The sequence below is a fragment of the Apiospora aurea genome (assembly GCF_038362705.1).
Source record: "Apiospora aurea strain CBS 24483 chromosome Unknown utg000007l_segment0_segment0, whole genome shotgun sequence".
Classification (NCBI taxonomy): Eukaryota; Fungi; Ascomycota; class Sordariomycetes; order Amphisphaeriales; family Apiosporaceae; genus Apiospora; species Apiospora aurea.
In genome coordinates, this window is record NW_027117394.1 from 1,877,459 (window position 1) to 1,903,290 (window position 25,832).

The 25,832-nt window shown below is 54.3% G+C and overlaps 9 protein-coding genes across 9 annotated transcripts; 4 read left to right on the top strand and 5 right to left on the bottom strand.

Moving 5' to 3' along the window:
- Nucleotides 1-1,069: 1,069 nt before the first annotated feature.
- On the bottom strand, nucleotides 1,070-2,047 carry PG986_010849 (Phosphoadenosine phosphosulfate reductase; the record flags this gene model as incomplete). Its single annotated transcript, XM_066847071.1, has 1 exon — nucleotides 1,070-2,047. The coding sequence occupies one exon, from the start codon at nucleotides 2,045-2,047 to the stop codon at nucleotides 1,070-1,072; it is 978 nt and encodes a 325-aa protein (XP_066696562.1).
- A 5,193-nt stretch (nucleotides 2,048-7,240) lies between these two features.
- Nucleotides 7,241-9,992, bottom strand: PG986_010850 (uncharacterized protein; the record flags this gene model as incomplete). Its single annotated transcript, XM_066847072.1, has 4 exons — nucleotides 7,241-9,013; nucleotides 9,069-9,799; nucleotides 9,857-9,923; nucleotides 9,981-9,992. The coding sequence occupies 4 exons, from the start codon at nucleotides 9,990-9,992 to the stop codon at nucleotides 7,241-7,243; spliced, it is 2,583 nt and encodes an 860-aa protein (XP_066696563.1).
- A 1,395-nt stretch (nucleotides 9,993-11,387) lies between these two features.
- On the bottom strand, nucleotides 11,388-12,101 carry PG986_010851 (uncharacterized protein; the record flags this gene model as incomplete). Its single annotated transcript, XM_066847073.1, has 4 exons — nucleotides 11,388-11,432; nucleotides 11,533-11,717; nucleotides 11,792-11,843; nucleotides 11,997-12,101. 4 exons carry the CDS (start codon nucleotides 12,099-12,101, stop codon nucleotides 11,388-11,390), a joined length of 387 nt encoding a protein of 128 aa, XP_066696564.1.
- Nucleotides 12,102-13,730: 1,629 nt separating this feature from the next.
- PG986_010852 (DHHC palmitoyltransferase-domain-containing protein) lies at nucleotides 13,731-15,798 on the top strand (the record flags this gene model as incomplete). Its single annotated transcript, XM_066847074.1, has 2 exons — nucleotides 13,731-14,948; nucleotides 15,010-15,798. Coding segments are annotated over 2 exons (2,007 nt in total), but the record flags the coding sequence as incomplete, so codon positions are not given.
- Nucleotides 15,799-16,517: 719 nt separating this feature from the next.
- On the top strand, nucleotides 16,518-18,495 carry PG986_010853 (rhamnogalacturonase; the record flags this gene model as incomplete). Its single annotated transcript, XM_066847075.1, has 2 exons — nucleotides 16,518-17,366; nucleotides 17,428-18,495. The coding sequence occupies 2 exons, from the start codon at nucleotides 16,518-16,520 to the stop codon at nucleotides 18,493-18,495; spliced, it is 1,917 nt and encodes a 638-aa protein (XP_066696566.1).
- Nucleotides 18,496-19,021: 526 nt separating this feature from the next.
- Nucleotides 19,022-19,785, top strand: PG986_010854 (uncharacterized protein; the record flags this gene model as incomplete). The annotated part of the gene is made up of 2 exons (XM_066847076.1): nucleotides 19,022-19,207; nucleotides 19,396-19,785. 2 exons carry the CDS (start codon nucleotides 19,022-19,024, stop codon nucleotides 19,783-19,785), a joined length of 576 nt encoding a protein of 191 aa, XP_066696567.1.
- A 316-nt stretch (nucleotides 19,786-20,101) lies between these two features.
- On the bottom strand, nucleotides 20,102-21,370 carry PG986_010855 (uncharacterized protein; the record flags this gene model as incomplete). Its single annotated transcript, XM_066847077.1, has 2 exons — nucleotides 20,102-20,632; nucleotides 20,804-21,370. The coding sequence occupies 2 exons, from the start codon at nucleotides 21,368-21,370 to the stop codon at nucleotides 20,102-20,104; spliced, it is 1,098 nt and encodes a 365-aa protein (XP_066696568.1).
- Nucleotides 21,371-21,800: 430 nt separating this feature from the next.
- PG986_010856 (HMG box transcriptional regulator) lies at nucleotides 21,801-23,500 on the bottom strand (the record flags this gene model as incomplete). Its single annotated transcript, XM_066847078.1, has 4 exons — nucleotides 21,801-22,438; nucleotides 22,506-22,652; nucleotides 22,797-23,203; nucleotides 23,307-23,500. The coding sequence occupies 4 exons, from the start codon at nucleotides 23,498-23,500 to the stop codon at nucleotides 21,801-21,803; spliced, it is 1,386 nt and encodes a 461-aa protein (XP_066696569.1).
- Nucleotides 23,501-24,042: 542 nt separating this feature from the next.
- On the top strand, nucleotides 24,043-25,714 carry PG986_010857 (uncharacterized protein; the record flags this gene model as incomplete). Its single annotated transcript, XM_066847079.1, has 6 exons — nucleotides 24,043-24,184; nucleotides 24,250-25,193; nucleotides 25,259-25,283; nucleotides 25,368-25,405; nucleotides 25,461-25,508; nucleotides 25,568-25,714. 6 exons carry the CDS (start codon nucleotides 24,043-24,045, stop codon nucleotides 25,712-25,714), a joined length of 1,344 nt encoding a protein of 447 aa, XP_066696570.1.
- Between the last annotated feature and the right edge of the window lie 118 nt (nucleotides 25,715-25,832).

Consider the following 25,832-nt stretch of genomic DNA (forward strand, 5'->3'; position numbering starts at 1 on the left):
TTATTCTTGTAGGGCCTTAGGCCAGACTTGACCATCTTCCCCATAGCTGCAAACCCAAAAGCAAAGTTCGCCTGGCAAACTCGTGGCTCTCGGGTCCTAGGTGTAAGATACTCCATCATACTTGGTATGCTTTAGATACTGTGTTTCTTATTTCGATTAGTTGAGACTTCACTGTAGATACGCTTGCAACAGGTGGGCCAATGAATACAGGGAACCAGTTGTTTAATGGTATTGGAAGTCCCGGACTGTCGTTATCTGATTGGAGCAGCGGCCGGGCGGGTCACACATGGAGGAAGAATTAGAACGGAGGGGAAGCGGGCGAACTGCGACTTGCCGCCAATCAGATAGCCAAGCATCCACAAGTTATGGACCTCAATCTCAGTTCAGCATCATCATCAATCTGGGGGAGTAAAACAATAATACTACAGCAACGACGAAAGGAGTCGACCCCAAAACCTTAACCGAGAGAGAGATCCAATGCGACGTATCATCAGCATGCCGCCAAACGGGCCTATTGCCTGATCTCCAGGCCGCTCTGTGGCAATTCCCGAGTGGCAGGTTTGGTTGCATAATGATAATGTCATACCATCACATTTGGATATTGGAAAGAAGCGAAGACAAAACACCAGGTAGAGGCAAGTTTAGTTGAAGTGTTTATGCTTGTTTATTGTGTATTCTTTCTTTCAGGTCAAGTTCTATCCATAGCAAGCTTTCTGTTAACGTGGTACTAGATACTGGACTCGCTACTCGCTATCCGCCGCCAACCCAACCCTATGGCATAGCCCATCCGAAATGGAAAAAGGGGCCTCGACGATGCCATGGTTTCAACAAAACATGACTGAAAAAGGACCAACTCCTCCGCTTGCCTAACTGATCGCCTGTTCCGAAACTCCGGTCTGGGGAATGGATATCCCAACTCCTGAAAATGCTGCAGCAAATGTTCACAAAGAAAAGAAAGACCCTTCCCGGGTCTGAAATCGTATATGTCGTAAAATGGTTATTCACTTCTTGTATCCGGCCCTTACTTCATCGAAGGTGGTAGAAGTGGTGCTGTTAAGTGCTTGCTTGTCTATGCAGCGACCTCGACACGCTGCTCAATCTCCACCTTTTGCAGGGCGGCAGCGAGCTGCTCCTGCTCCTTGCGCTGCTGCTCCTCGAGGAACTGGGCGTAGCGGGACTTCTTGTTGTGGATGCCGCACTCGGTCTTGGCCTGGCCCTTCCAGCGGCCGGCGCGCTCGTCCTCGCCCTCCTTGACGGGGCTGGTCGAGTGCCAGTCACCGACGGACTTGTATCCCTGGTCCAGGAGGACGTTGTAAGGGACGTTGTGCTCGGCAATGTAGTTGCGGACCTGGGCGAAGGACCAGTCGACCAAGGGGTTGATCTTGACGATACCAGTCTCCTCGTCGACCTCGAGCACGGGGATCTTGTCGCGCTGTCCGCCCTGAGACCGGCGACGGCCAGTGAGCTCTGCGGCGACGCCCAGCTCGGCGTAGGCACGCTGCTGGGGCTCCACCTTGGCGATCCAATCATACAGCTCGGCGGCGGTGTCGTACAGCTTCTCGCCGTAGCGCTCCTCGAACTCGGCGGCGGTCTCGGCGCCAGAGGGCTTGTACACGTGCAGGTTGACGTTGGGGTAGCGGGCACGCACACGGTCTACGAGGTCGTACGTCTCTTTAAAGTGGTAAAGGGTGTCGAGGAAGATGAGGTCGACAGAGGGGGCTTCCGGGTCCTCGGACTGGATCTTGGAGAGCACGTCGATGGCCACGAGGCCCGACAGGCCGAAGGCGGTGGACTGGTACAGATTGGGGAAGAGGACCTTGACGAAGCGGAGTCGGTCCTGTACCGACATACGCTCGAGCTGCTGGTTGAGGTGGCGAATGTGTGGCTTGGTCAAGCTGATCAAGGGCAGGCTGGTGGTAGAACCCGAGGCGGAGGAGGCTCCCGACGCATAGCCTGACTCGAGGTCTGTGGCGGGTGGTGACTTGGTGTCTACGACAGGCCTGACTGCCGGGGAAGAGGTGAAGGACGACATCTGGGTGGATGCCATTGTGGAATGTGCGGATGGGATGTTGTGAGACTGAAATGACGACACTTGTTGAAAATCGCCTACTACTATTCCTTCGAGAATATTCAGTGTGTGCGTGTGAAGGGGCACACGAGTTCTTTATAATGGGAGCTAGTAATAGTTGGGAGTGGGATGATGTTATGAAATCTTTGGATGACGACAGAACAGGAGCAGTGTCGGGTTACTTGTTGGGGTATAAGTCTGGGGAAGACGAACAAGAGTATGGGAAAGGAAGGAAGAAGAGAAGACATGTGCTCGGGGAAGAAGACGCTCGACTTTCTACTCGGGGACTGCTACTCCAGTCGCCTACCTGTGGTTCCTGGTTGGTGGTTTGGTTTGTAATTCCACATGGACTGGAGGGGACTTACACCGGCCGCCCACTGGGTGGCATTAGTAATTGCGTGCTGGGAGGAATAATGCGGGCCCCTCCAGAGACAAGAAGCAAAGGGTCGGAAAAAAAGCTGGACATGCCATTGCCTACTACTACCATTGGGGGTGAGAATTGCGTGATTGCGTGATTGCTCCTATTGCTGGCGGGAGCGAACTCTACAGCGTAGGCCGAGTGGCCATGATGCTGCTTACCAAGAAGCGCCCCTGTCGAAGATCAGATCTTTGGGCTTTGCAGTCTTAGAATCGATCACGACATCCGCGCTAGGCCGTTTGCGACCCAGGGCGCTGTCGCTGATTGGCCGTTTAGGGGCAAGCCCGGTTCTTTTTTTTAAGGCAAAAGCTGAACAAGTACCGAAACTTTGCTTTCTTGGCCTGCAACGCCCGCTGCCCGTTTCAGGACCGTATACAATACAACACCCGGGGCGTGAAAAGGGCATGGGATTTTATTTTCCTCGGGCCAAAAAATAGGCAATCAGTCAACCTTGGGATGTATGTAGATTGGGCAGGGGAGTTATTCCCACCAGTCCCAAACGTCAGACTTTTGCCTCGTCCAGACCCACTGTCCCGTCCCCTAGGCGCATGATTCCAACCTCTTACAGACCACGCAGTGCAATCCCAGGGGAGGAAAACGCCGGGGCTGTCCTGTTGTCTGTAGATCACGAATCACACCATTATCGACCTCGATGATCACAGGCAGACAGTGTATGTGTTCATTTTGCTTTCTGACATGACCTCAGTACCCATTCAGAAAGCGTCAGACCGACCAGCTCTGTTGTCTGTCGTTATGGGTGGTGGGCGGAAGGTGGACGGCACGATACTGGGTCGGGTGGCCGAGGCGCCCATGGCCAGCGCCCAAGCGAACACCGAACCACTTGGACAAGTTTCTCTCTGCGATGGGGCAGGCGTGCAAGCACGCCATCGCACCTCTGCATGGGCTCATCATGCAACCCGAGGCTTGTTGCCTGTTACTGGACTGGTGAGCTGGACTTGATTTAAAAAGAGTATGCAACCCCTTCAGTCGGAATAGATGGGTTGCACGAGTGAGCTCTCTGTCCTGCTAAAGAATCCGGGTGACAGACAAGTGAATGACACCTCATACATCTCGTCCGGTCTTTCCCTCTCCGCGATGCCTTATTACGGCTTGCTGGCCGGACGGGCGGGTTCAAGCCGAACCGGCTATGCCTCGTCATGCTCTGTTACCATGGAGAGAGAGCCTCGGCAGGCCGGCATAGGGTCGTCATTATTATGCAACTGCACCTATGCCAATCATTGCGTGCGTTGACGTGCTCGAAGGCGTGCTGCTCGCTCGTTGCAATGTCAGCAGCGTGCGCAAGCCTGATAAGCAGCGCTCCAAGGTAACAACAGTGTGTAAGTACATGAGCCGTGCGTACGCAGCGTACGCAGAAGGATGTGGCGAGGATACCTAGTCGGTCACACATCAGACACAGCACACAAGAGGATAGCTCAACTGCAGGGGCGTGGACCAAGTGCAAGTCGCAGTGCAGGGCAGGAAGGACCGAAGAATCACGCCTTCCTTGGTGACGATGGCGTGCTCGAGAGGACGATGATACTAAAAACGAAAGAGGGGACTTGCAAGCTGGCAGAGGCAGAGCCGGACGCGAGCCGCCGGTTCGATGTCGTGCTTTTTGGGTTGAATTCGAGCTTACAGCCGTCGTTGTGAGGCTGAGCCTGCACCGATAGCCAGGTTTTGCCGACCCCGACAGCCTAACTTTAAGCCGCATCTGATCGCTAGCCGAAGGCCCGACTGCCGACATCCGCCCCTCCCTGCTGCTGCGCCAATATGTAACCTACATTTTGGATACTGCACCATCAAGCTTATAGAATCAAAAGCTCCCCTTTATTCTGATGGCCGAGCAATAAGAAATTCGACCTTCGTCGCATCTTCTCAACCCACAGGACCTTGTTCCAAGCAACCCAGTATTTGTGGTCTTTTGAGACGTACGATATCGGTCGACGACATGGCGAATGTTGCATCCGGCGTTCTCCTCCGCGTTTCGTGTACAAGTCTCCATGACAACTGACACCTCCGATGCCATCGCAGTTTCCTATACTCGTCATTCGCACGAGAAGAGATCATCTTTCCGGGAATTCTGATCACCTCTAATGGGTTTTCCCGCTACCGCCAGGCTAGCCAACTGCCGCTCACTACACTTGTGACGCCGCTGACGGAGCGGGCGCCCGGTGTACTGCCGACTGATGTCGGCATCAGTTAACATGTATTGGGATCAATGAGAGCGGAAACTCGGCCTGCTCGATTCCACTCGTCCATGCATATTATCCCCATCCGCCGGGGCGGAGGTCAGATGGTCCGGACAGGTACATTTTTTCACAAGCGGGTGATGATATGCACGTAACCCACGGCCGCGTCAGATGTGTCGGAACGCTGCACGAGATGGCAGTGCACAGGCTTCGGGGTCGACAATCTGTCTTTCTGGCGTGTTCTGGGGATCATGGGGCGCTTGGGGGCATCTGCGTGACATATGTGGCCTTCCGATTGCTACGCTCGCATCTCCGAAAGAACCGGAACTCTCGATCCACCCGGCCGGGCTCCGTCGTGAGCAGCTCACATCAGGTGAGAATAGTCCCATCCGAGCCGGATCATACCGAGGCGCCCCACGCATGGCCCGAGCCGTAGGGCCAGAACAAGGTTGAGGGATCCAGGCCCGTGTGTTTCAAGGGGGACAACCGCCCTACGCTACGACGAGCAGTGTGATTATGTTTCTGCCTAGAGTTTGGGACGACACAAAAACCAACCGGTGTCTATAATGTACACCGCCAGCATGGCCATACCATACTATGCTGAAATCTGATGGTTGTCATCGACTGATAAACACCGTTCGGTTTCCTCGAATGCTCAGTCACGCACGAGGTGAGATTTGCCTTGATGTGCAGGGCTTAGGTCTTTTCGAGCAGGCAGGAAATCAATGCTGGAGGCCCTTCCAATGAGTCTATCAGTATAATATTACCTGCTGAGCTGCTCAGCAGCTTACGGTATGTCTACCCACTGAGTAGTCGCGATATAAGCTCAGTACCACTGAATGCTGAAAACGAGTTATTAAATGGACTTTGACATCCTGACAACCCTGAAATCATATTGCACTGCCCATTCCTTTGGCACCTGTGTGAGGTATTGGGCATGGAGGCTTTTCGCCTCGTTGTGTCAGCAGTAGAGCCCCTAAGGACCCGTCGGAGTTGGCTTGTTAGTATCAGTCGAAAACGGATACAGGGGTAGATTTTGCTTGCATAGCAAGCCGTGATGTCGCTGACTGACCGCCGTCCAAGTGCAAGACGTTGTGTTGATGACCCCTTTATCTGCGTGATGTGCACGCTATTTTGGGCCTCGGAAGCATTCAGAAGATCCAGCAAGTATGCTAATGGCTAATGAGCCAAGACGGGATCGACCAACAGAGTTGGCTCCGTCCTAATATCAGCAAGTGAAGATGTTGCTGTCCTCTGACGCTTGTGAAGCAGCAAAACCGCTGCACCTTTCTGGAGGGGGTACGGACATGCTACCTACCCATATTACTAAGGGCAGGAATACATTTGGGTTAAGACGAACCAGAGATGGTTCATGCTTCATGAATTACTGTGATGCCTTTTGGTCACTCCAATTTGATAAACCGGCTTTCCCTTGAGGGCGTGTACACGATGACTCTTTTCCCCCTTTCCGTTTCTTCCTACTTATAGTCCTATCAGCGCCGATGCAGCGAGAGCTCAAAGACGATAGTTCGTTGCGACCGTTGTCAGCAATCGCCCTGGACATAGTGCCCGTCCCACACTGATTAAGAAACCGTATATGCCGTTTTAGGAAACCAGTCGAGTAACTTGATGAACGCAGTACTGGGTAGCTAATGCACGTTTGTAGGCTAACTTGACGACAAGTGCGACCACGCATTGCAAGACATGTACGCTATTCCTTGAAATGTACTCCGAGTAGCCCGGCCGAGAAGAGGCATTCATTGAGGGCCCATCATTTCACGAACGAAGCCATGATGCCGCCCGGTACCCCGCTGCGACATAGCCCGGATGCGTGGGGATGTAAACCACCTCAAGCACATCAGAAAACTTGCATACTTACCTACTTACTCAAGCCGCACAGAAACCCTCGGGGGGTTTTCTCGAAAATACCGAGAATGGAGTTCCGGCCGCTCGTACAGGAGAGAAAATGGACAAAGTCGAACATGTTTGCTCCGCCATGGAGCCATTTCGATGCCGAACTTCCAGGCGAGAGATGCAACGAAGTGGGTAGACAGAAAGCTTCCGGAAGGATTGGCTGCTGGCAACTGAATGCGAAACGGGCCTGAGCCACGCTGCTCTAAGCATCGAATGAACAGCCCACAAAATTGATGCATAAATTGTATAGTAATGTGAACATCTTGGTTTGTGTGTTACAAACTGAAGGAAATCGTCTACCCGATTGCTCCCGTACATGTTGGTAACGGCCAATAAGCATTTGTCAATAAGCTAAATAACCTGCCGTACTTTACCCCTATTCCGTAGCAATCGCCCTCTTAACGCAAGGAAAGAGCATGACAAGCTGCACACGAACTGACACCATGGCAATCGCAATGGTCTTTCAGTCGAAGAGTCGCAGCTATAGGAAAACAAATATACATGATTGATTTACGCTATGAGTCTGAAGATCGACTCGATTAGAATACACCAGTAACCATATCAACCTTGTAAACTCCTCTTGCCCATATGGCCCTACTATTCACACATACCCACCCGATCATCATTCGCAGCTATTGCAGAGGGGCCTTCCTACGTGGTCGTCTCAGGATGCTGCTCAGCTGGCTTTTCTTCGACCTGTGGCACTCCCGTCTCCCCTTCGGGCAACGCAGCTGGGGCCTCCGACACAACCTCCACGATACTCGGGGTTGGAGCTTCGACAGCAGCTTCGACAGCGGCTTCGGCTGCAGCCTCGACAGGGGCCTCGACAACGGCCTCGACAGGAACTTCGACGGGAGCCTCGACTGGCAGTGCAGGCTCTGGCTGACTCGTTGGCGCCAGCTCTGAAGGCACTGTGGACTCCGGTTCCGCAGCTACCTCGGCGGAAGGCCGATCATTACTCGGGCCCTCTTTGGAGCCGCTATGATGGCGATCCAGCACTGCTTCGAGGCCGCCAAGCAAGTCGGGACTTGCTGGCTCATTGCCTGTCTCTGGCGCCGTTGCTGGGGGGTCCACAGAAAGATCCGATGTCTGTGCAGGATTGAGTGGTGGCAATGAGCTGGCTGGCTCTTTAGCCTGACCCTCTGGGATGGGGACAATGTGGTCTGAGACCTGCTGTTGGACTTCAGCATCAGGTTGGGGCTGCTCGGGAGTAGCTGCTGATACCGGCTCTGCCGGGATCGACGGTTCTGGTACCGATGGGAGAGGCTCAATGTCAAGCTGAGGATTCCCAGGAGCCTGTGAAGCCTCACGGGGGCTTTGTTGTTTGGAGGCCTCCTGTGCTTCTGCAGGTTCCTGCTCAGGGGCCGGGGCCGCTGATCTTTCGTTTGGTGTTGTTACATCACTTCCGGCAACACGCGGTATTTCCGCGGTCGAGTCCATCTCGATTCCTTCCATTCCTGGTGATGCTACTGCAGCTGGCGCAACCTCAGACGTGGCTTCTGGCATGACTTCCGGCGCGGCTTCAGGTATGGCCTCAGCCACGGCTTCGAGGACAGTGTCAGAAACACCTTCGGGCATGACCTCAGAGGCAGCCTCCAATGCAGCTTCCGGCGCAGGCTCAGGGACAGCCTCAGGCGTGGGCTCCGGTGGAGCTTCTGGTGCGAGTTCTGGTAATGTGTCTGCCACGGTTTCCGATACAGCCTCCGTTACAGCCTCTGCGGTCGCTTCTGCGGTAACATCAGGCTCAGGAGCAGCATCCGTAGTAGTCATCGTGACATCCATCATATGTACATCGGCTGAGGGCTGGGGTTCTGTGCTGGCATCCTGTTGGACATCAGGCTGCTCAGATGGTACTACAGGTTGCTCAGATGGTATTATAGGCTGCTCCAGAGGTTGCTCTACCGATTCGACAGGAGCCGGTATTGGGTCGGATTTCGTCTCTGTTGGCGGTGCTACTGCGGGCTCGCTCGTGGTCGACACCACCTCGGGTGGGCTCACACGAGACGGCTGTGCTGGGGCAGCCTCGGTAGGCGAGGGAACCGATAAGACGTTCTTCAACGGGCTGCCTTCCAGACGGGAAGCCATCAGGTGTGACGGATGTGGTAGCGATGGGACACTGGTAGTTGATTGCGACTCTTCAGGTGCAGATATCTCCATGGCATCTGGGTCGATGGGTGGCGCGGTGATAACTGGTGGTTCAACAGAGGGTGAGTTCTTCATGTCTTGGTCGGCGCTGCTCTCCTTATCGTGGGCTGCAGGTGTGCCATTTGCAGTGTCCGGAGCATCTCCCTCCTCATCGTCGCCGCCCTCTTCGCCCTCTTCGCCGTCGTCGCTGCCTTCGTCGTCATCATCCGCCTCGCCCATTTCCGTGTCTTGGGTTTTGTGCTCGTTGTGTTGGTCATTCGCTCCTTCTTTCTTTATAGCCTATCGAATCATTAGTTGCGCTGCATCAATGAGAAGCTCATATGTTGTGACTTACATCAGCCCCCGCATTTTCTGGTTTGGGGCCATCAGTAGGCACCGCGCCAGGTGCGCCCGAAGGTTCTGGTCGCGTACTCGCAGGGAGAGGCAACTTCTTCTTGCGGCCTCTGCCAGGTCCCTTAGGTTTCCTCTTGGGAGGCGGAGGTCGTCGTTTGACTGGTATCGGGGCCGCGGTGCCGTCTGGATTCACGTTTGCGGGCGGCGCCGGAACCACCGTCGTGGAGATAATTTCACCATCCACAGATTGACCCTCGGCCAGGGTAACCTCTTGCGTATAGGGGTTGCCAGCAGCATCAACACGACGAACAGTGGCCTTGGTCACCGTCGGGCCGGATGTAAGCCCAGCTGGTAGACTCGAAGACAATGTCACCGTATTCTTTCTCCTCTTAGCGAGGTGCGACACAGTTGAACCTTCGGAATTACGAGGGATCTGTTTCCACGCCCTAATCAGGAAACCCTTGGTGCTCTGGTCATCGTCTTTCTTGTCTGCCTTGTCGGGCGCAGCATCGGCGTCGGCATCCTCCTCCTCAACCGGCGCAGGGCGCTTGTATAATCTTCCAGACCTTGCGGCCCGGAGAAGCTCTTGGGTGTGTTGTGGCAGGAGCTGCGAGTCCTTGGGCATTCCATGGGGCAGCTCAACGTCCCAGATATCGCTCTTCTGGGTGGTTTCGGCCGGCGGAGGGGGCGCGACGCTTACCCATTCTTGACGCCATTGTCGGACGGGAAGTCCTACGGAATGAAAGATCAGCCCTGCGACAAGTTTAAATACAGACCGAACGCGCATACCTTCAAAGTCGTCATGTTCGACGTACCCGGCTCGGTTGCCTCGTCGCGTCTGAGTGTTGGTCCGAAACTGTGCAAACAATCAGATTTAGCCAGGCACTTTCCCAAGAATACGAGTCGTCCTTACATTCGGCGCCATCACGACCTTGTTTCCAATTGTTCAGTCATGTATAATTGGATGAGATATATCAGATACTGCAGTTCCGGAATATTGTCTGTCGCAAGTTGAAGGTACTGGAGGATAAGCCTGGCAATCAAGTCGCGACTTTCCGCGGACAGTCAACGTAAGTGAAAGTGGCCCGTGCGCGGTCTTGCCCATTATCCACCCTTGCATAAACTGCATGTAGACTAGACGGCATGGCTCATACAGACTCTACGTGTTCTCCCGTCAGTCAACTACAGCGAAACTCGACTGGTATACATCTGCTATAGTATAGTCCCCGGCATAGCTACCCAGAGGCTCTAGTTGCGGGAAACAAGCTTTGACGACTAAATTTCTAACATTCTGTGGACTCTGTTCTGTATCTTTCGACATTGGTGCGTAAGTTCCAGTCGGCAAAATTGATGAGTGGAAAGGTACGGTCAATGGCAGCAATACTCTTGAGGGTGTAGCTAAGGATTTACCTAAGTCTGGCTATCCTTGGACAGGATGGGGTGATCGATTGAGAACAACGTTGACCACGACGTTGAGCTTGTTGCCGGTATGGTAATGCAGATACTGTACTTGTGGAGGAGAACCACACAACCCGGTATTCCTATAGCGTGATTCAAATCATTATATTGCAATACAACTTGTCACTTCGATATTATATTTACCGATCCCAGCCAAACCTCACCCCTGATATTATACATTTGCAAAGCACTGTGGCAGTGGGCATCTCGGAGCTCGAAGGGTTGTCATCGCGTGATGATATTGGGGAATGCACATAGAGGCAGTCGCTCCCAATTGCTCAGGGTGCCCCGTTTTAAGGTACGTAATATTTATGATACTTTGACTTAGATACAGTTACATATATGTATATATCACTGGGCAATTGGTTATATATAGGACATTTCAGTCTATACTTGAGCAATCGTACGACATCATCACATTGAAGGCTTAAGATACACGTACCTACCCACTTACAAACAACACCATATAGCGTTGCATCCACTTTGAAATGACCAAATATGAATCTGTTCGCCAATGACATGCCACTATTCCGTGCTGCTTGCCTTTGTGGATGGTGGCCTTACCCGAGCTTCTCGGATACAACATCGGGACTCGTTAGCACTACGAGGGGTGCTCCGCATATATGCAGGAATGGCGATTCCAAATCCAGATATCATAGGGGAAAACGGGCGGCAATTATCCAGCGAGGAATTGAGCAAGACCTCACCAGCTACCAGTACAATAAATTCGGCCTCTAAACGGACCTCTCTCTCCATTGATGCTGAATTCGGATGTTTATGTATGTACAAAGGGACAGTGCTGTCGCGTCGTCTAGTGCCGCATGCCAGGATACCAACTCACTCAACTACTCTCTGTGAGAGTTTAGTAGCCGTCCTTGCCCCATTTGTTGTACTTGTCGTGCAGTCGCTGCAGAGTCTTGTCAGTAACCCGTATTCTCACGACAACCAACACCGAAAGTCCGTGAGCAATTCGATAGCCCTTCGGCGAAAGCTGAGACGGGACCTACCTTGGGGAGATCGACGTCGGGAACGACGACAACGTTGACGGCGCTAGGGGCGTCCTTGGGAGCATTGGCAGGGTTGCCGCCGGGGTGGTATTGGTATTTACCGGCCTCGGAACCAGTCTCCCAGGGCATGGCCTCCTTGGACATGTTGACGGGGGCCTCGGATGTGGACTTGGTGGGGGTTCGGCCTTTTTGGGAGCCATTGTATTAGCAGGCGTCCCCGTTCGAGCAGCTGAGGATTAAGAGTTCGCATGAAGCATACCGAAGTAGAGACCGGCACCACCGAGAGCAGCGCACATGACACATCCGAGAATCTGTTTTCCCACCAGTCAGCGAATAAGTTCCCGATCCAAAAGCCGTCAATTGCCCTCGTCCGCGAGCTCGGAGGCGCTTGCGGGAGAATGAGAATCGGCCGGTCGGTCGGTCGGTCGGCTATTCTATGTTTTCAATAACGGGATATGACGCACGTAGAGCTCGGGGTTGCGCTTCGTCTCGGCCTTCAGGTTCTGATCAACCTGAGCCAGACGGCGAGTGGAGGTAGAGAAAGCTCGGCGGGCGATCATGGAAGCCATGATGAAAGTTGTGTGGTGGTTGTCGGGAGGGTCGTCTCGGGGTGGTTCACGGCGGATTGGGCAGGTTTCGTCAAAGAGAAGGTTAACTGAGGATGTCACAAAAGGACGGTGGTTCGATCATTTCCAACAAGCTATGGACCATTGGCCAATGGGCTTGGGTTTCTCGGCTGTCGGTGGGCCGCTTTGCTTCCTTCGTGGCTGATGAGAGCAGTGCTTACCCGTAGGGCCGTCGAGTGTGGCTCTCGGTTGTGCTTGTGGCTAAGCGAGAATTCCTAGGCTAGCTCAGGTCTACGTTTACGTGCCTTGTCCGGTACATGGAGTGACGTTTCTCATCGCAACCAGCCAACCTTGTCCTTGTGGCTGGCAATGGAAGGGGGTCCGTGTTGGAGTGCATTAACCTATGTAAGATCGGGATGGTCCATCCCCATCCCACCCATGCGCGTTTGCTGCATGTCGAAATTGAGCCCATCCAAAAAGACATTGGCTCTCTGATGCAAACCGCTGTCGCGGGTGCCTCTGCTTGCTTCTGGCGTCGAGTTTCAAGTGTGTACCTCCCAGTCGATCGGGTGCCAGATGGGTTCCTTGGGGATCTGCGAGTTTTGCGAGGCCAATATTCTAGGTATGTATGTACATGATGTAGTATGCGTTAGTGAACATTAATAAACCCGGCCCTCTGCCTGTCGTCCGTATAAACACAGATGCGTACAATAATAGTCTTACTTCATATACCTACAGGCTATGAGGTATGTATGAAGTAGGTATGCCGGTAGTGTAGTACAGGATTGAAATGTGCATCTTACCACTACCTACCACGCCCAGCGCATGTACGTGCTAAGATCCTGCGCGCGCATTGGCGACCCAACACCCAAGGCAGCACCACGACAGCTGCCAATTAGACGCTCGTGCCCCTTTCCTTCCCTGCCTGCGCTTGATTGATTGCCTTGCGTCGACTTGCCTTGCATCTCGTGCCGTGTTCATCCATCGCCAACTGAGCTGAAGAACAACCCGGGTTTCTTCCCATCGTGGACTTCGTTCGCTCATGCACACGCCCTTGCTTCCCCCCTTCTATACTCTCATTTCACTCCGTCCCATCCCATAGTTCTTAATCATCAGCCACCATCCCATCCGCTCCGGTGCCTACTCCAACTACCACCACAGGATACCGACACTCTTTTCTGCTGCTGCGCAGGACGAAACAGCCAGCTCCGTCAACTACCCACGCTCTCTACGGCTTGACACGCCCCCAACCACCAGTCTCACACTCGGTAGCCAACAACCACCTCGAGCACCTAATACGACCCCGTCCCATCCGCAACACGACACAATAATTATCTCCCTTTGTGTCATCTGCAATCGCCTAGATCAAACCTAACGAAAATTCGGTCCTTTTGATGTGCTGACGGTTTTTTACGAACTGCGCCGATACAAACAAACGCTGCGATACACCAACACCACACCACGGACGGAATCCCGATTAGGACCTACTGTGTGACGCACGCCTGAACACCACTCAAGACGGCATGCCAGTAGCCGGCAGCAGATGCTGTTGAACACCTTGTGCTACTTGGCAAAAATAAATCTAAACCTCTGCTGCAAATAGCATCATGACATCAAACGAACCGCACGAGCGGTCCGGAATGGCCCCAAGCAGGCGGCGATCTTTCTCCCAAGCCGCGCTTTCCTGCGGGTCCTCCTAGCATCGTCTCGTCCCGTATGACAGACATCGCATCGGAAGATGGTGATGGACACGCTGTCGAGCAAACCAGAGCTGTCTCGAGCCTGAATAGACGAAGCGGGATTGCATCCGAGTCTCGACCTGACACTGCAAGAACCGGCCATTCTAAGGGAGCCTGGTCGCAATCAGGACCCCAGCGTTTAGGCTATCAGAGAGGAAGTATCGGTAACGGTGCGACGGGATCTGGCGCTGGTGGTAGGCCGATGAGTGCCGCAAGCAGAAGCCATGTACCATCTCTGACTTCGCATGCTTTCTTTCATCCTATGAGCTCGTCCAGGCTGCAAGCACAGCGAGGGGCGTCCCGACCTTCGACGAACACCAACCAACTGCCACGTCTGACCGACGACGAAACTACTGCTGAGAACCGAACTAGCGTAGTACAACAAAACGAAGTAACGGCAAACCCCACGAGACTCAGCCAGCTGTCTCGCCATATTACAAACGATGAAGAGGGGCACCACCAACTACCTCCTTCCAGAGGGACCGATGCAACAGAGGGCGAAACATACGACAGGGTAACTGCAGACACCAGTCCTACTCAGGATCACTATCCCACTGCTAGCCTCAGCGAGAGCGTACGCCCTTTGCAGCGGCAAAAGGCTGAGAATAAGGGTCTTAGCCTGGATGTCGATAAAAGCCAGGGCTATCAGAACGGTGCGAACCTGCCGACACCAGGAAAGTCGCCTCGGTCTTTCCGTTCAGGCTTCATGTTGCCTAATAAGGGGGACGCTCCTAGCATACCACAAAACCGTAGCATGCCGGGTGCTGAGAAACTCTCGTCGGGTGCGTCGTCGCCTCAGCTGACTCCTTTACCTGCTGCAGAGCGACCTGCCAAGCCGTCTGCCAACGTGAGGCACCCGAGGGTCGGTCGAAACCATGAGTACTTCGAAGGAAATACGGTATTTGCATTGGGTGGCCGACTACAGAATACCCATCACCGGCCGATCAACATCGCTACAGGCTCGCTCGTTGTGATCCCCGCCGTGCTATTCTTCATCTTCTCTGCTCCCTGGCTGTGGAACAATGTTTCACCGGCAGTCCCTCTTGTCTTTGCCTATATCTTCTATGTCAGCATGTCGTCCTTCGTACATGCATCGGCTTCAGACCCAGGAGTAAGTATACTAAATCCCAGCTGTGTTTCAAAGAGAACGGGAAACTGACAACGTAACCTAGATTTTGCCGCGCCACCTGCACAAATTCCCTCCCCCAGAGGCAGGTGACGATCCATTACGCCTGGCTCCTCCTATGAACGACTGGACTTTGATTAAGTCGGCTGAGTCCAGCACCGCAGCTATGGAGGTGCCTACCAAGTACTGCAAGACTTGCAATATCTGGCGGCCACCACGTGCCCACCACTGCCGCTTGTGCGACAACTGTGTCGAAACTCAGGACCACCACTGCGTTTGGCTTAACAACTGTGTTGGCCGTCGCAACTACCGCTACTTTTTTACTTTTGTGACCGCGACTACGCTCCTTGGAGTTTACCTTATCGGGGCTTCGCTCGCTCATGTTCTAGTATATGCTTCTCAAGAGAAGATATCTGTTGGAGCAGCCATCGACACTTTCCGTGTGCCCTTCGCCATGTTCATCTATGGAACCATCGCAACCTTGTATCCGGCAGCTCTCATGGGCTACCACTTTTTCCTGATGGCCAGGGGCGAGACCACGCGAGAATTCCTCAATTCCCACAAGTTCCTCAAGAAAGACCGATACAGGGCCTTCACCCAGGGCAGCGCTTGGAAGAATTGGGTAGTAGTCCTTTGCCGGCCTCGGCCACCCACCTATTACCGGTTTAAGAACCGGTTCGAAGAGGGAGATCAGCGACTCGGAGAGCGAAAGATCCACGGCAACACCAATGCCAGAGCCCACGGCCAAGATATGGAGATGCAAAACGTCAAGCCGCTGTCTTCTTCCGGATTCGAAGGCCCGATCTCTCTTCGCAGCCATGCTGAGCAATCTTGATGAGCATGGCTTAGTTTATACTTATCAGTCCCTCGTTTGGACCCCACCCCTCCGCGTTCGACACGAAACGTGTTTATGCTTTTATTGTGTAATGTTTTCAACCTATACCCCCTTTTGCTTTTCTATTCGACAGTGTACACCATACCAAGAGTTTACTTGCCATGCTTCAAAGAGAACGGCGTTTGATGGAGAGCAGATACAAAACCTCAACCACTAGATTAGCGGATATGTATAAGCATGCAAGCGTCATATACGCAGAAAGCATCTAGGATGTCAATAATAGCATGAATGATTCCCATATTGCAGGCGTGAGGTAATACTAGTGACGTCTCAAGCGACTAATGGTATTAACTGGGCAGCACTCTCTGATCCTCTGATCCGGGCTTGATTATCCCGAACCGTCTGCGGAGACCCACAAACAGCCGGGCATTTCTTCCACATATCATGATAGACCTCAGCTTGCTTGGCCCTCTTAGACTCGATGCGGGGAAGCCTGTACCTAGACTACTAATCGCTGCGTAAATCATCGCTAGAGCATCGGATATTGTTTCCGGGCGAATGATTGGCATGTTCCTTACGCTGCATGGTGCAGTGATGGTGATCTTGGCCGTATAAGACCTTTCTCTGGGACTATATAGCAAGAGGAGCTGTCCCCCTTTCCGGAACACGTAGCATTCCCTCATACCTGAAGTATGATTTGCTCTCCACCGCAGGCGAGCATGAAAAGCTCGGGAAAGGTCAACAGCATGTGGGCTACGTATGTTGCCGCCACTATGGCGCTGTTGCTGGGCAGCAGCCATACCCATGCACTGCCTCCGCTGGCACCGACGGGCCCTTTCTTCCAGGAACTCGGAAACGAGTCATGGGTCATTGGCAACGAGGCATGGAACATGACTCAGGGGCGTCAGTACGGCGTGGAGTTGTATTACAAGAACCACGACTGCGTCGGTGATGCTGTAGGGCACTATGTCAGCTATAGTGAGTTCGCCCGCCCACCTGCACTTCCGTCCCTTGTGGGTGGCAATAAAACCCAGAAAGCACGGATGAAGATTGTTCTTCAAGACACTGACCCGAGCCATCACGTAGACGGCGCACAGAGCGACCTGAACTGGACCTCGGCTGCCATCCACAAAGAGGGCACCTACCAGGGCGATGCCTACCTCGACGTCAAGTTCGCGGCGCGCGAGGGCGACATGCACTGGGTCATCTTCTCCGGGCAGGCCGGCGCGTACCAGTACTTCGTCAACCGCGCCCTGCCGACGCTGGGCGAGTTCCGCACGCTGTGGCGGTTGGACAACTCAACCTTTACGCACGGCAAGACGGACCTCCGGGACGAGGCGCTGCCGCCCCTGAGCGACTACCTGCCCGAGAACAAGGTCCAGGATGAGACGTGGCGGAGGCCAGGCTGGAGTGACGGTGGCGGTGGCGGATACATCACCAAGTACGACCTCAGCAGCTGGGTCCGGACGCAGTCGTATTACGGCGTCTACGGCGATCGGTTTGGCAGCTGGTACATCAACCCGGGCAAGGACTACTACAACGGGAATCATCTCAAGCAAGAACTCATGGTGAGGACTGCAGGCCTATGTGACCTTGGGGGAGACACGCATACTAATGTGCCCCATGTAGATTCACCGCGAGTCCAAAACTGGCGACGCCGTACAGCTCAACATGATCCACGGCACACACTTTCAGGTCTCAGCCGTCGACGAGTTTCCCGAGGGTAAGATGTGGGGCCCGTGGCTCTGGTATCTCAACGACGGGTCACGAGAGGATGCGGCGCAGCGGGCCCAGGGCGAGTTCGCAGCGTGGCCCTATACATGGTTCGAGGACGAGGCATACCATCAGCGCGGCTCCGTCCAGGGCCAGCTGCGACTGTCGGACGGCCGGCCGGCCACCCATGCCGCCGTGTTCCTGGGCGACAACAACCAGTCCAAGACGGCGCTCGACATGGGCTCGGACTACTACTACACCGGCTACGCGGACGCGGAGGGCCGGTTCGAGTTCAAGCATGTCCGCGCCGCGGCCTACGGGCTACAGGCCTGGTCCAATGGCAGCGAGATCGCCGGCGTGACGACGGAGTTCCTACGACAGGATGTCGTCGTCACGGCGGGAGAGACGACGGGGCTCGGGACGATGACGTGGCGGGTCTCAAACAAGACCAAGATATTCCAGGTGGGCGACTTCGACCGCACCAGCCACGGCTTCGCGTACGGCGGCGCGCCGTACGAGCACGGCCTCGTCGACAAGTGCCCGGCCGACCTGCATTTCACGGTCGGCACCTCCAAGACGGAGGACTGGTGTTTCGGGCAGTCCAAGCTGGGGAGCTGGGTCATCTCGTTCTCCTTGGACAAGTCGGCCGGCCTATGCGCGAAGAAAAGCAAGTGTAGTTCGGCCGGGAGAAGTGAGGAGGTAACCCTCATCGTGTCCCTGGCGGGGTTCTCGACGGGGGCCAGCTCCCGCGTCTGGGCCAACGACGTGGTCGTCGGGAACCTGACGAGCGGCGCGGCGCCGGGTCTGCTGAACGACCCGTCCCTCTACCGCTCGGGCACGATGGCGGGCGAGTGGCGCTACTTGGAGTTCCCGTTCGACGCGGGGACGGTGCTGAGGGAGGGGACCAACGAGATCCGGTTCGAGGTCACAAGTAATACGACATGGCGGGGGTTCATGTGGGATAGTGTTGTACTTGAGTGGTGAAGGAGGACATAACAGAGCACACCTGACGAATGATTTCCCAACTGTGTTTGGTTCTCGGTTACTGATAAAACCTTGTATCAATTCTATGTTCTACCATGCCGTCCCGTGAGTTGCAAATAGAAGGTCCCGGGCCCTGTAGAGCGAACCTTGGAAGCTGATTAGGTTAGGTACCGACGACGACGGACGACGGGTACCTTGTGTTAGCCGGGCCTCATTGCGTCAGAACATTGACTGACTGTCTGAAGGGTGCTGTTGGGTAGCCCCACAGTAAAACCCCAAGGCCCAGTCCAGTGGCTGCCGTGCTCTGAGCCTCTGAGCCTCTGAGCCTCGGAAATAACCGCTCCGCCAAAGCTAGGAAGGAATTGAATTGAGCATGCCAATCGATGAGCGACTTGAAGCTCTCTGCGCCTCCAAAAACAGCATCACCAAAAACCCACCCGCCAAAATAGACGATAGACAGACCTAGAGTCTTTCTCCTCCCGGCCGGCCCAGACAACTCCCCAATCGACGACCGTACACACACATCATGGGCGCGAGCTCCTCCAAGGCCGCCGATGGCCAGTCTTCTGCACATGTCTGGAAACCGTCAGTCTTCCCTCAATGGCCCAAACAAGTTGTTGCGCAAGGGTGTACTGACTTGGCCTATGCGTGCAGCTCCGGCCCTGTAGGCGTATCGCAAGATGTCGTCGAGCGCCTTCAAGGCAACAGCGAGGTACGAACCACTCCTATACACTTTACCCTCCACCCGGGTGATTATACACCATCAGCCTTAATCGGGTCCCCATTTCCACAACCCAGCTGGGCATTGGGAACCAAGCTACAGGACACAACATAGTCGAGAGGGTTGCTTCTTGTGCTAGCATAACCAAATAACTAACCAATGGCTGCTCCAACCCACAGAGCGACGTCTCCCGCGCCCAGACCCTCGAGCTCGCCGTACACGCCCGCGTGGCCGAGGAGCTGAAGAAGCTGGAGAAGAACGAGAGCGCGGCCCTCAAGGCGGCGTACGAGAAGGCCACGGCCGCGGCGGATGACGAAAAGAACGGCCAGCAAGACGACGGCAAGAACCGCCACACCGTGTCCAAGGAGGTCGAAGCCCTGCGCACGCGGCTCGACAAGCGGAAACAGCTGCGCGTCCTGCCCGACAGCGTCGAGCGCGCGCGCACGGGGGTCCTCGAGTGCCTGCGCGACAACGACCGCCGCCCGCTCAACTGCTGGCGGGAGGTCGAGAACTTCCGGGAGGAGGTGCGCCGGCTGGAGAAGGAGTGGGTGGACCGGGTCACGCGATGAGGGGCCTGATGAAGTCGGCAGTGTTGAGTTCATTACGAGGGGTGGTGAGGAAAAGGGGGGGTTTGCAGAGGGCGAGGGGAGAGTGTGCCATCAAACGAAAGCAGGGCAGGGTGGGTGATGAATGGTATGATGCTATAATACCAGTAAAACTCCTTGTATAATCCGGGCCTTCCTGTAAAATATCTTATAGAGAGTAAGAGTTGGACTCCGGAGAATGGAGCCCCTCTCGACTGCTACATATTTCATTGTAAGTGTGTGTGTGTGTGTGTGCTGATCATATGTATCAGAAGAGTCGATCATGTTTGTACCAACAATTTCAGGTGAAAGCTGTATTCAGATTCAAGTCTACGTCACCATCGTCTCCTACTGCTGTGTTTTCCAAGGATTGCCCTTGGTTCTGCTGGTTCTGCAGCGCCGCCTTCCTCTTCAAGCCTTCGGCCTTCTTCCTCTCCCGTCTCGCCTCCGCATCTTCCCATACCGATCCGTCCCCCTTGATCCTCGGGCCGGACGCCGGGGGAGCAGCCACGGCCTCGAGCACGGCGCTCCGGAACCGCTGGATCCGCTGCGTGTTCTCTGCGAACCGCTCGTTGCCGATATCCACCAGCGTCCGCAGGTACGCGGGCGTCACGGTGCACTGGATTCTGCCATCGCCGCCCTTCACGCCAACCAGGGACTCGAAGGTCAGGCCCATGCAGCGGATCGCTACCATCGGCGTGGGTGTTGCCTCTGTCCCGGCTGTTGCGGTTGTGGTCAAGTTGATGGCACCGCTTTCGCGGAATCCGGCTTGGAGACCGCAGCGGAGGAGGAGCTGGGCGTGGGCTGGGGATGCGGTGAGGACGTGCAGGATCTGATGGCGGATTAGCAATGCCGTTCTATGAGATTGGGGTATGAAACGAATGGCACCAAGCAGGCATAGTAAGATACCAGATGCATTTAGCTTGAAATGAAAGGAGGCAATTCCCCATCCAACAACTTCCGCACTGATGACTTCTGCTTCTGAGTTCAGAAGTTCACTTACCATGGGTTCGAATTTGAAGTGGATGAGTCTTGAGGACGAATCTCCCTTCGATAATGATTCCTCAACCTCTACCTCTTCATGGCTGTTCTTCAATCCAAGGACTTCCTTCAGATCCATGTGGTCGCCATTTGCCTCCGTGATGACGACCGGGTCATGAGACACATAAAGCCAATTGCCACCGCCACCCTTACCCCCTATAGCCGCCAAGGTGGTAGGGGCCGGTGTCGCCGCCTCCGCCGCTGCGGCCTCGTCATCAACATCATCGCCTCCCTTAACCGCAACCTCCTCGCGGCCACCGTTTTTCGTCATCTTGTCGCCACCGTCAGCGGCATCATTTTTAGCGGCCTTCTTCTTGACGCCCTCGACAAAGACGCTGACCCGGCCACCGCAGCTGCTCGTGGTCACGAACCCATCCAGCCCGTTGAGCTCGTCGATCAGGTCTCGGATACCGGCGTCCACGGTGCCCTTGGGGCTCGCGTCCGTGTACTCGGCGTCGGGCACGGCGAGCTGGGCCAGGATCTTGCGCTTGCGGGCCGCGAAGTCCTCGCTGATGGAAGACCCCGCCATTTTCTTCTCGCCTTGACGAACCCGCCTTGGGGTTCTGCAGAATATTCCCTGGGTTGTATGGATTGTATCAACTACTGCGGTCCGAACGGACTATCCTTTCCGAAGCAAGTTACTTCGTACTGAGGTTATATGACGAGAACAAGGCCTTTCTTGAAGTGCGAGGTTGGTGGCCGGGGGTTTACACGATGAAAATGTGAAGAAATGACCTAAATCGCCGGGCCCCACTATTTGAACTTACATGCACTCATCGATATTCGGGGGAGCTCCATGTAAGTGAAAGACTGTATCGCGAAACGGGCTCGAACCAATTGCTATCCTAGCCCTGCTTATTCAACTATTACGCTGTCTGAGAAACACTGAAAACACTGAAAACCGCTAAAAAAACCTCTTCCATAAACCGTTCGCTGGTCTGCCAGTCGCATCCCACCGCTTAGGTCGACAGACTGAAATCGAAATCCCGCATGGCAGCATCGATGTCAATGGTGTTGTCAAAGCCCCAGTCGCCCATCTCGAAGAATCCGCTGTCGACGCCGTCGAGGCCGATGTCGAAAGTCGGCAGCTCATTGTCGATTTCCACCTTGTTGGCAGCAACGTTGGTGGAGTCATCGTGAGCGACGTTGGCAAGGTCCTTGTTGGCTCCCTTGACTGCCTCGCCAGTTCCATCGGGGGTGCCAGTGATAGCCGGGTAATCGGAGATGACCTCTGCGGTCATGGCCTGGTCGAAGAAAGACTCAGTCGGACCCGTCGATGCCATTTGGTCCAGCTCCGGGTCGATCGGGTCGATCGGCTCCAGCTTGACATCGTCTCCAAACGAAGTCTTGTTCCACGGAGGAGAGGGCGGGAGCTGGTAGGAAGGCTTGGGCGTGGCTTGACCTTGCTGCTTCTTCGGGGAACTCTGGCTCTTGCTCTTGCTCGGGGTATCCTCATCCTTCTCGTACTTGGACTTGGGGGTGTATCTGTAGTTGGGATACAAGATGGCGTGTTGGGCGGCGGCCTGTTCCTGACGGAGCCGCCAGATGGCCTTCTCCTCCTCAGGGAGGTTGCGCCACTGCTGGCCGATGATCTTGGCTGTTTAGGAATCGGTTAGATTAGCTTAAGCCATACAGGTGAAATGCATAAAGGAATAAATACTTACAGATCTCGGAGTTCTTGACGCCAGGGTTCTGGGCGGTGACTTCGCCGTGCACATGCTTACGGTACAGCATGAAAGAATTGACGGGACGAGGACCACCAGATGCGTACTCCTTCTTACGATACTTCGATCCAGTGTTGATGAAGCTGCCTGCCTCAATGTAGCCATCGTCATCCTCAGCTCGATAGCCAGTGCTAACGTCGCCGCGATAGCCAGTGCTACCACCAGGGGCAGACTCGGGCATCTAGCCCTGGCCATGCGTCTTGGCAGGAGGCGTCTGTGGGTTTTTGTTACCGTTGGAGGGGGTTGCAATCTTCTTCTTCAACGGGGACGGCTCCAGCTTCCGCTTCTTGGGCGAGCCATCCTGAGTGTTGGGACTGTCATAGTTGTTGGTCGACTTCCGGGGCGAGAGTGACAGATGTTGAAGCGATTGCTGCATGGCTTGCTGGACGGCCTGCTGAACAGACTGGTTGATTACCTGCTGCATAGCCTCGGTGAAGAGAGGCTGCTCCTGGGCGGGCTGTTGGTTTCCAGCGCCTGAAGCCAGCGTGGCTCCCCCTTCAATGAGGATGGGCAGTTGGCCATGGCCAGTGGCGCAAATGCTCATCTGCGCGGCAGCAAGGGCAGTGACGGGAGCAAGAAAGACACGTCCAGGATTTCCAGAATCCGCAAGGTAAAAGGCTTGACAGCTGTATCTTGCTCTGAAAAAGGGAAACTCCGATTAGAATTTCATTTAAAAAAGAAAGAAAAGAAGAAGAAAAAAAGCAAGACTGTTTGGGTCAGGTGTAATAAATAATCACTTACTCCATCTTCTGCTTGAAGAACTCTCGCGCCATCGGCTCCCAGGACTCATAAAGACCAATATCCAGGGCGATGACCTGGCAGAGCAAACTCAGCTGTTGCTCCAGTGAGTTCCACATGGTCTGGAGTGTTCTCGGGTTATTCTGCTGCTGTCCAGCAGCAGCAGAGGCAGTAGGTTGGATCCAGTGGTCAGCCATTGTTGGTGAAGTGGACTGGTGTTGATTGCACAAGTATGTAGAAATGAACAGGAGAAAGAAGGTGGAGGCAAATGATACAACGGCAATGGAACGAACACTGAGATCAACTCAGTGGGGGTGGTGGAATGGGAACGGGAAGGAAAGGGAGGGGAAGGAGGTCGAGATGTGAAGCTCGCAACAAGTTTAACTGAAGGTGGAAAATTTCAGTTCACTAAAAAGAAAGCATGGCTGAGATGTGTCGGTCAAGTGAAGAAGTGAATTTAGATATGTAAAGTAGCCAAGTATTTCCGAAGCTTGAAGGCTGCGAGACGTGGTGGGCATATCAGTAGGACAATCAGTATCTACAGGGTAGGTAGCCGATGCAAGTGGTGATTGTCCTTGGGGGCCGTTTTGAAGCAGCCCCTGGACTTAGCGATAAATAGCGCCACCGCGTCGTCCCCCATCAAAACACACTGCTTTTCTTCTTCTTCGTCCACAGCTTCAGTAGTTGCTGTCATCCATCCTGTCTCCCAGCAGGAAGCTATTGCAGCCCAACTGCGATAATGGACAGCAGCAACAAGGAGCGCTTGGTGATGCTAGCTTATGGCATCACCATCGACCATGGCCTTGATATGGATGATCTGCTGTCACTTGCTGATTATTTTCTCGATGGCACTATTAAGGGGACAGCATACCCTGCGGGTGGTAGGCTTCCACATCATAACGCCGTACTCACTTGAGCACTTCGAACGCTAACTCACTGTTGCCAGCCTTCAATGACCTCGTCGTCCACATGTCTGATATTAAGGAGCAGATTCCGGAGTGGCTTGGCACAACCAAAGTACTTCCCTTCTCTGACTATCAGTTCGAAGTTGTTTCCCTGTTGATCGAGGCACGCTTTTGGCATGGCTTGCTCACGAAGCGCCTCAGCAGCTTCTGGCACTGGAGAGTCGTCTTCGGCTCTGCCTGGCACGCTCATCGCCAAGCTGTCAGCCAGGAACGCATCACAGGCTTTGTACAGACTATGGAGAAGTCGGCCCGTAAGCTCTTGCCTTGGGTCGATATCATCTCAAGACGCTATGAGGAAGACTTTGACGTCGGCTACGAGGTGCTGCGCCGTGCCTACTTCCCCGCAGGCATCGAGGATGCCCGAGAAGGCTTCAGGAAGCATTACAAGCAGACGAAGATGGCTTGCCTTCACCTAGAGAACAGATGTCAGATGGCGAAGAAGTACACCATTGCTAACAGTTCCCTCGTGAAAGCATGCGAGGATCTGCTTCGGGAGACAAAGGAGCTCCTTCGCCCCGTGTACCAGATTGCCAAGATCTGGGGTAAGATCACTCGGGCACAGCAGGAATGGTGGCAGCTTCCCGGCAACTCCTGCGGCTTGACCTATGGCCGGATGGCCCGAGTTGATCTTAGCGACAATACCTACGAACTCAGCCTGCGCGAGGCCGATGGCAAGTGCCCGTGGCGCAACTACTGCGAACTCCAGTTTCCGATTCGCATGGAGAAGGGCAGCTCCTGGCGCAACTTCCTCTGCAACCAACGACAGCCGGACTGGACGACTATCCGCCGCTACAGCGTGGATGGTAGCACTGACAAGCGGAATGAGCAGGAGGGCTCGCTGGAGATCATCTTGCCTCAGAGTTTGTATCCCATCTGGCTCAAGTACCAACTTCAATACAGTGAAGCCGAGTCAGAATTGACCAAAGTTGGTGGACATCATCCCAAAGACCAAACCCGCTATCTCTTTTATACTGACTGACAGGCTTTCAGTCTAAAGGCGACCAGAACATAACCAGTACGCCCGAGGTAGGTCTTCTTGATACTGTTTTTCTTGAGGGTCGCTAACAAGAGCAGTTGCACTACAAGGAATTGTCTGTAGCCATTGGTGATGACTACTGGAAGAGAAGAAGCATGAAGGTTTGTGGCTTCAGCACAACCAACAAAGACACCATTACTTACTGGCGACAACTAGATCCGCTCAACCCATGTCGACTACCAGGTTCACACCGAAAGGCTTATGGTAAGTGCTAAGTAGTCTCCTTGGCATACTTGAAAACTTATTGGCTAATATCTCAACAGGAGGGAAGGCCTAGATTTGACGGAGCACAAAGCCTCCGATTCGACTACATGAATGCTGCGCTGAAAGATCTGCGGCTAAAACGTTACGTCAAGGATAACCGCTCTGCTCAGACCTGCATGGTGTTGGAGGGTGTTGTTGAATACTAGACCCAACTGGTATCAGTGGTCCATTCGCAAGGGCTCACATACAGCTGTTCGTTGGCTGGCACCGCGTTGGAGGGTGTGAGATGGATGGGTGCTGGTGTTGGTTTCAGGGGCTGCTTCT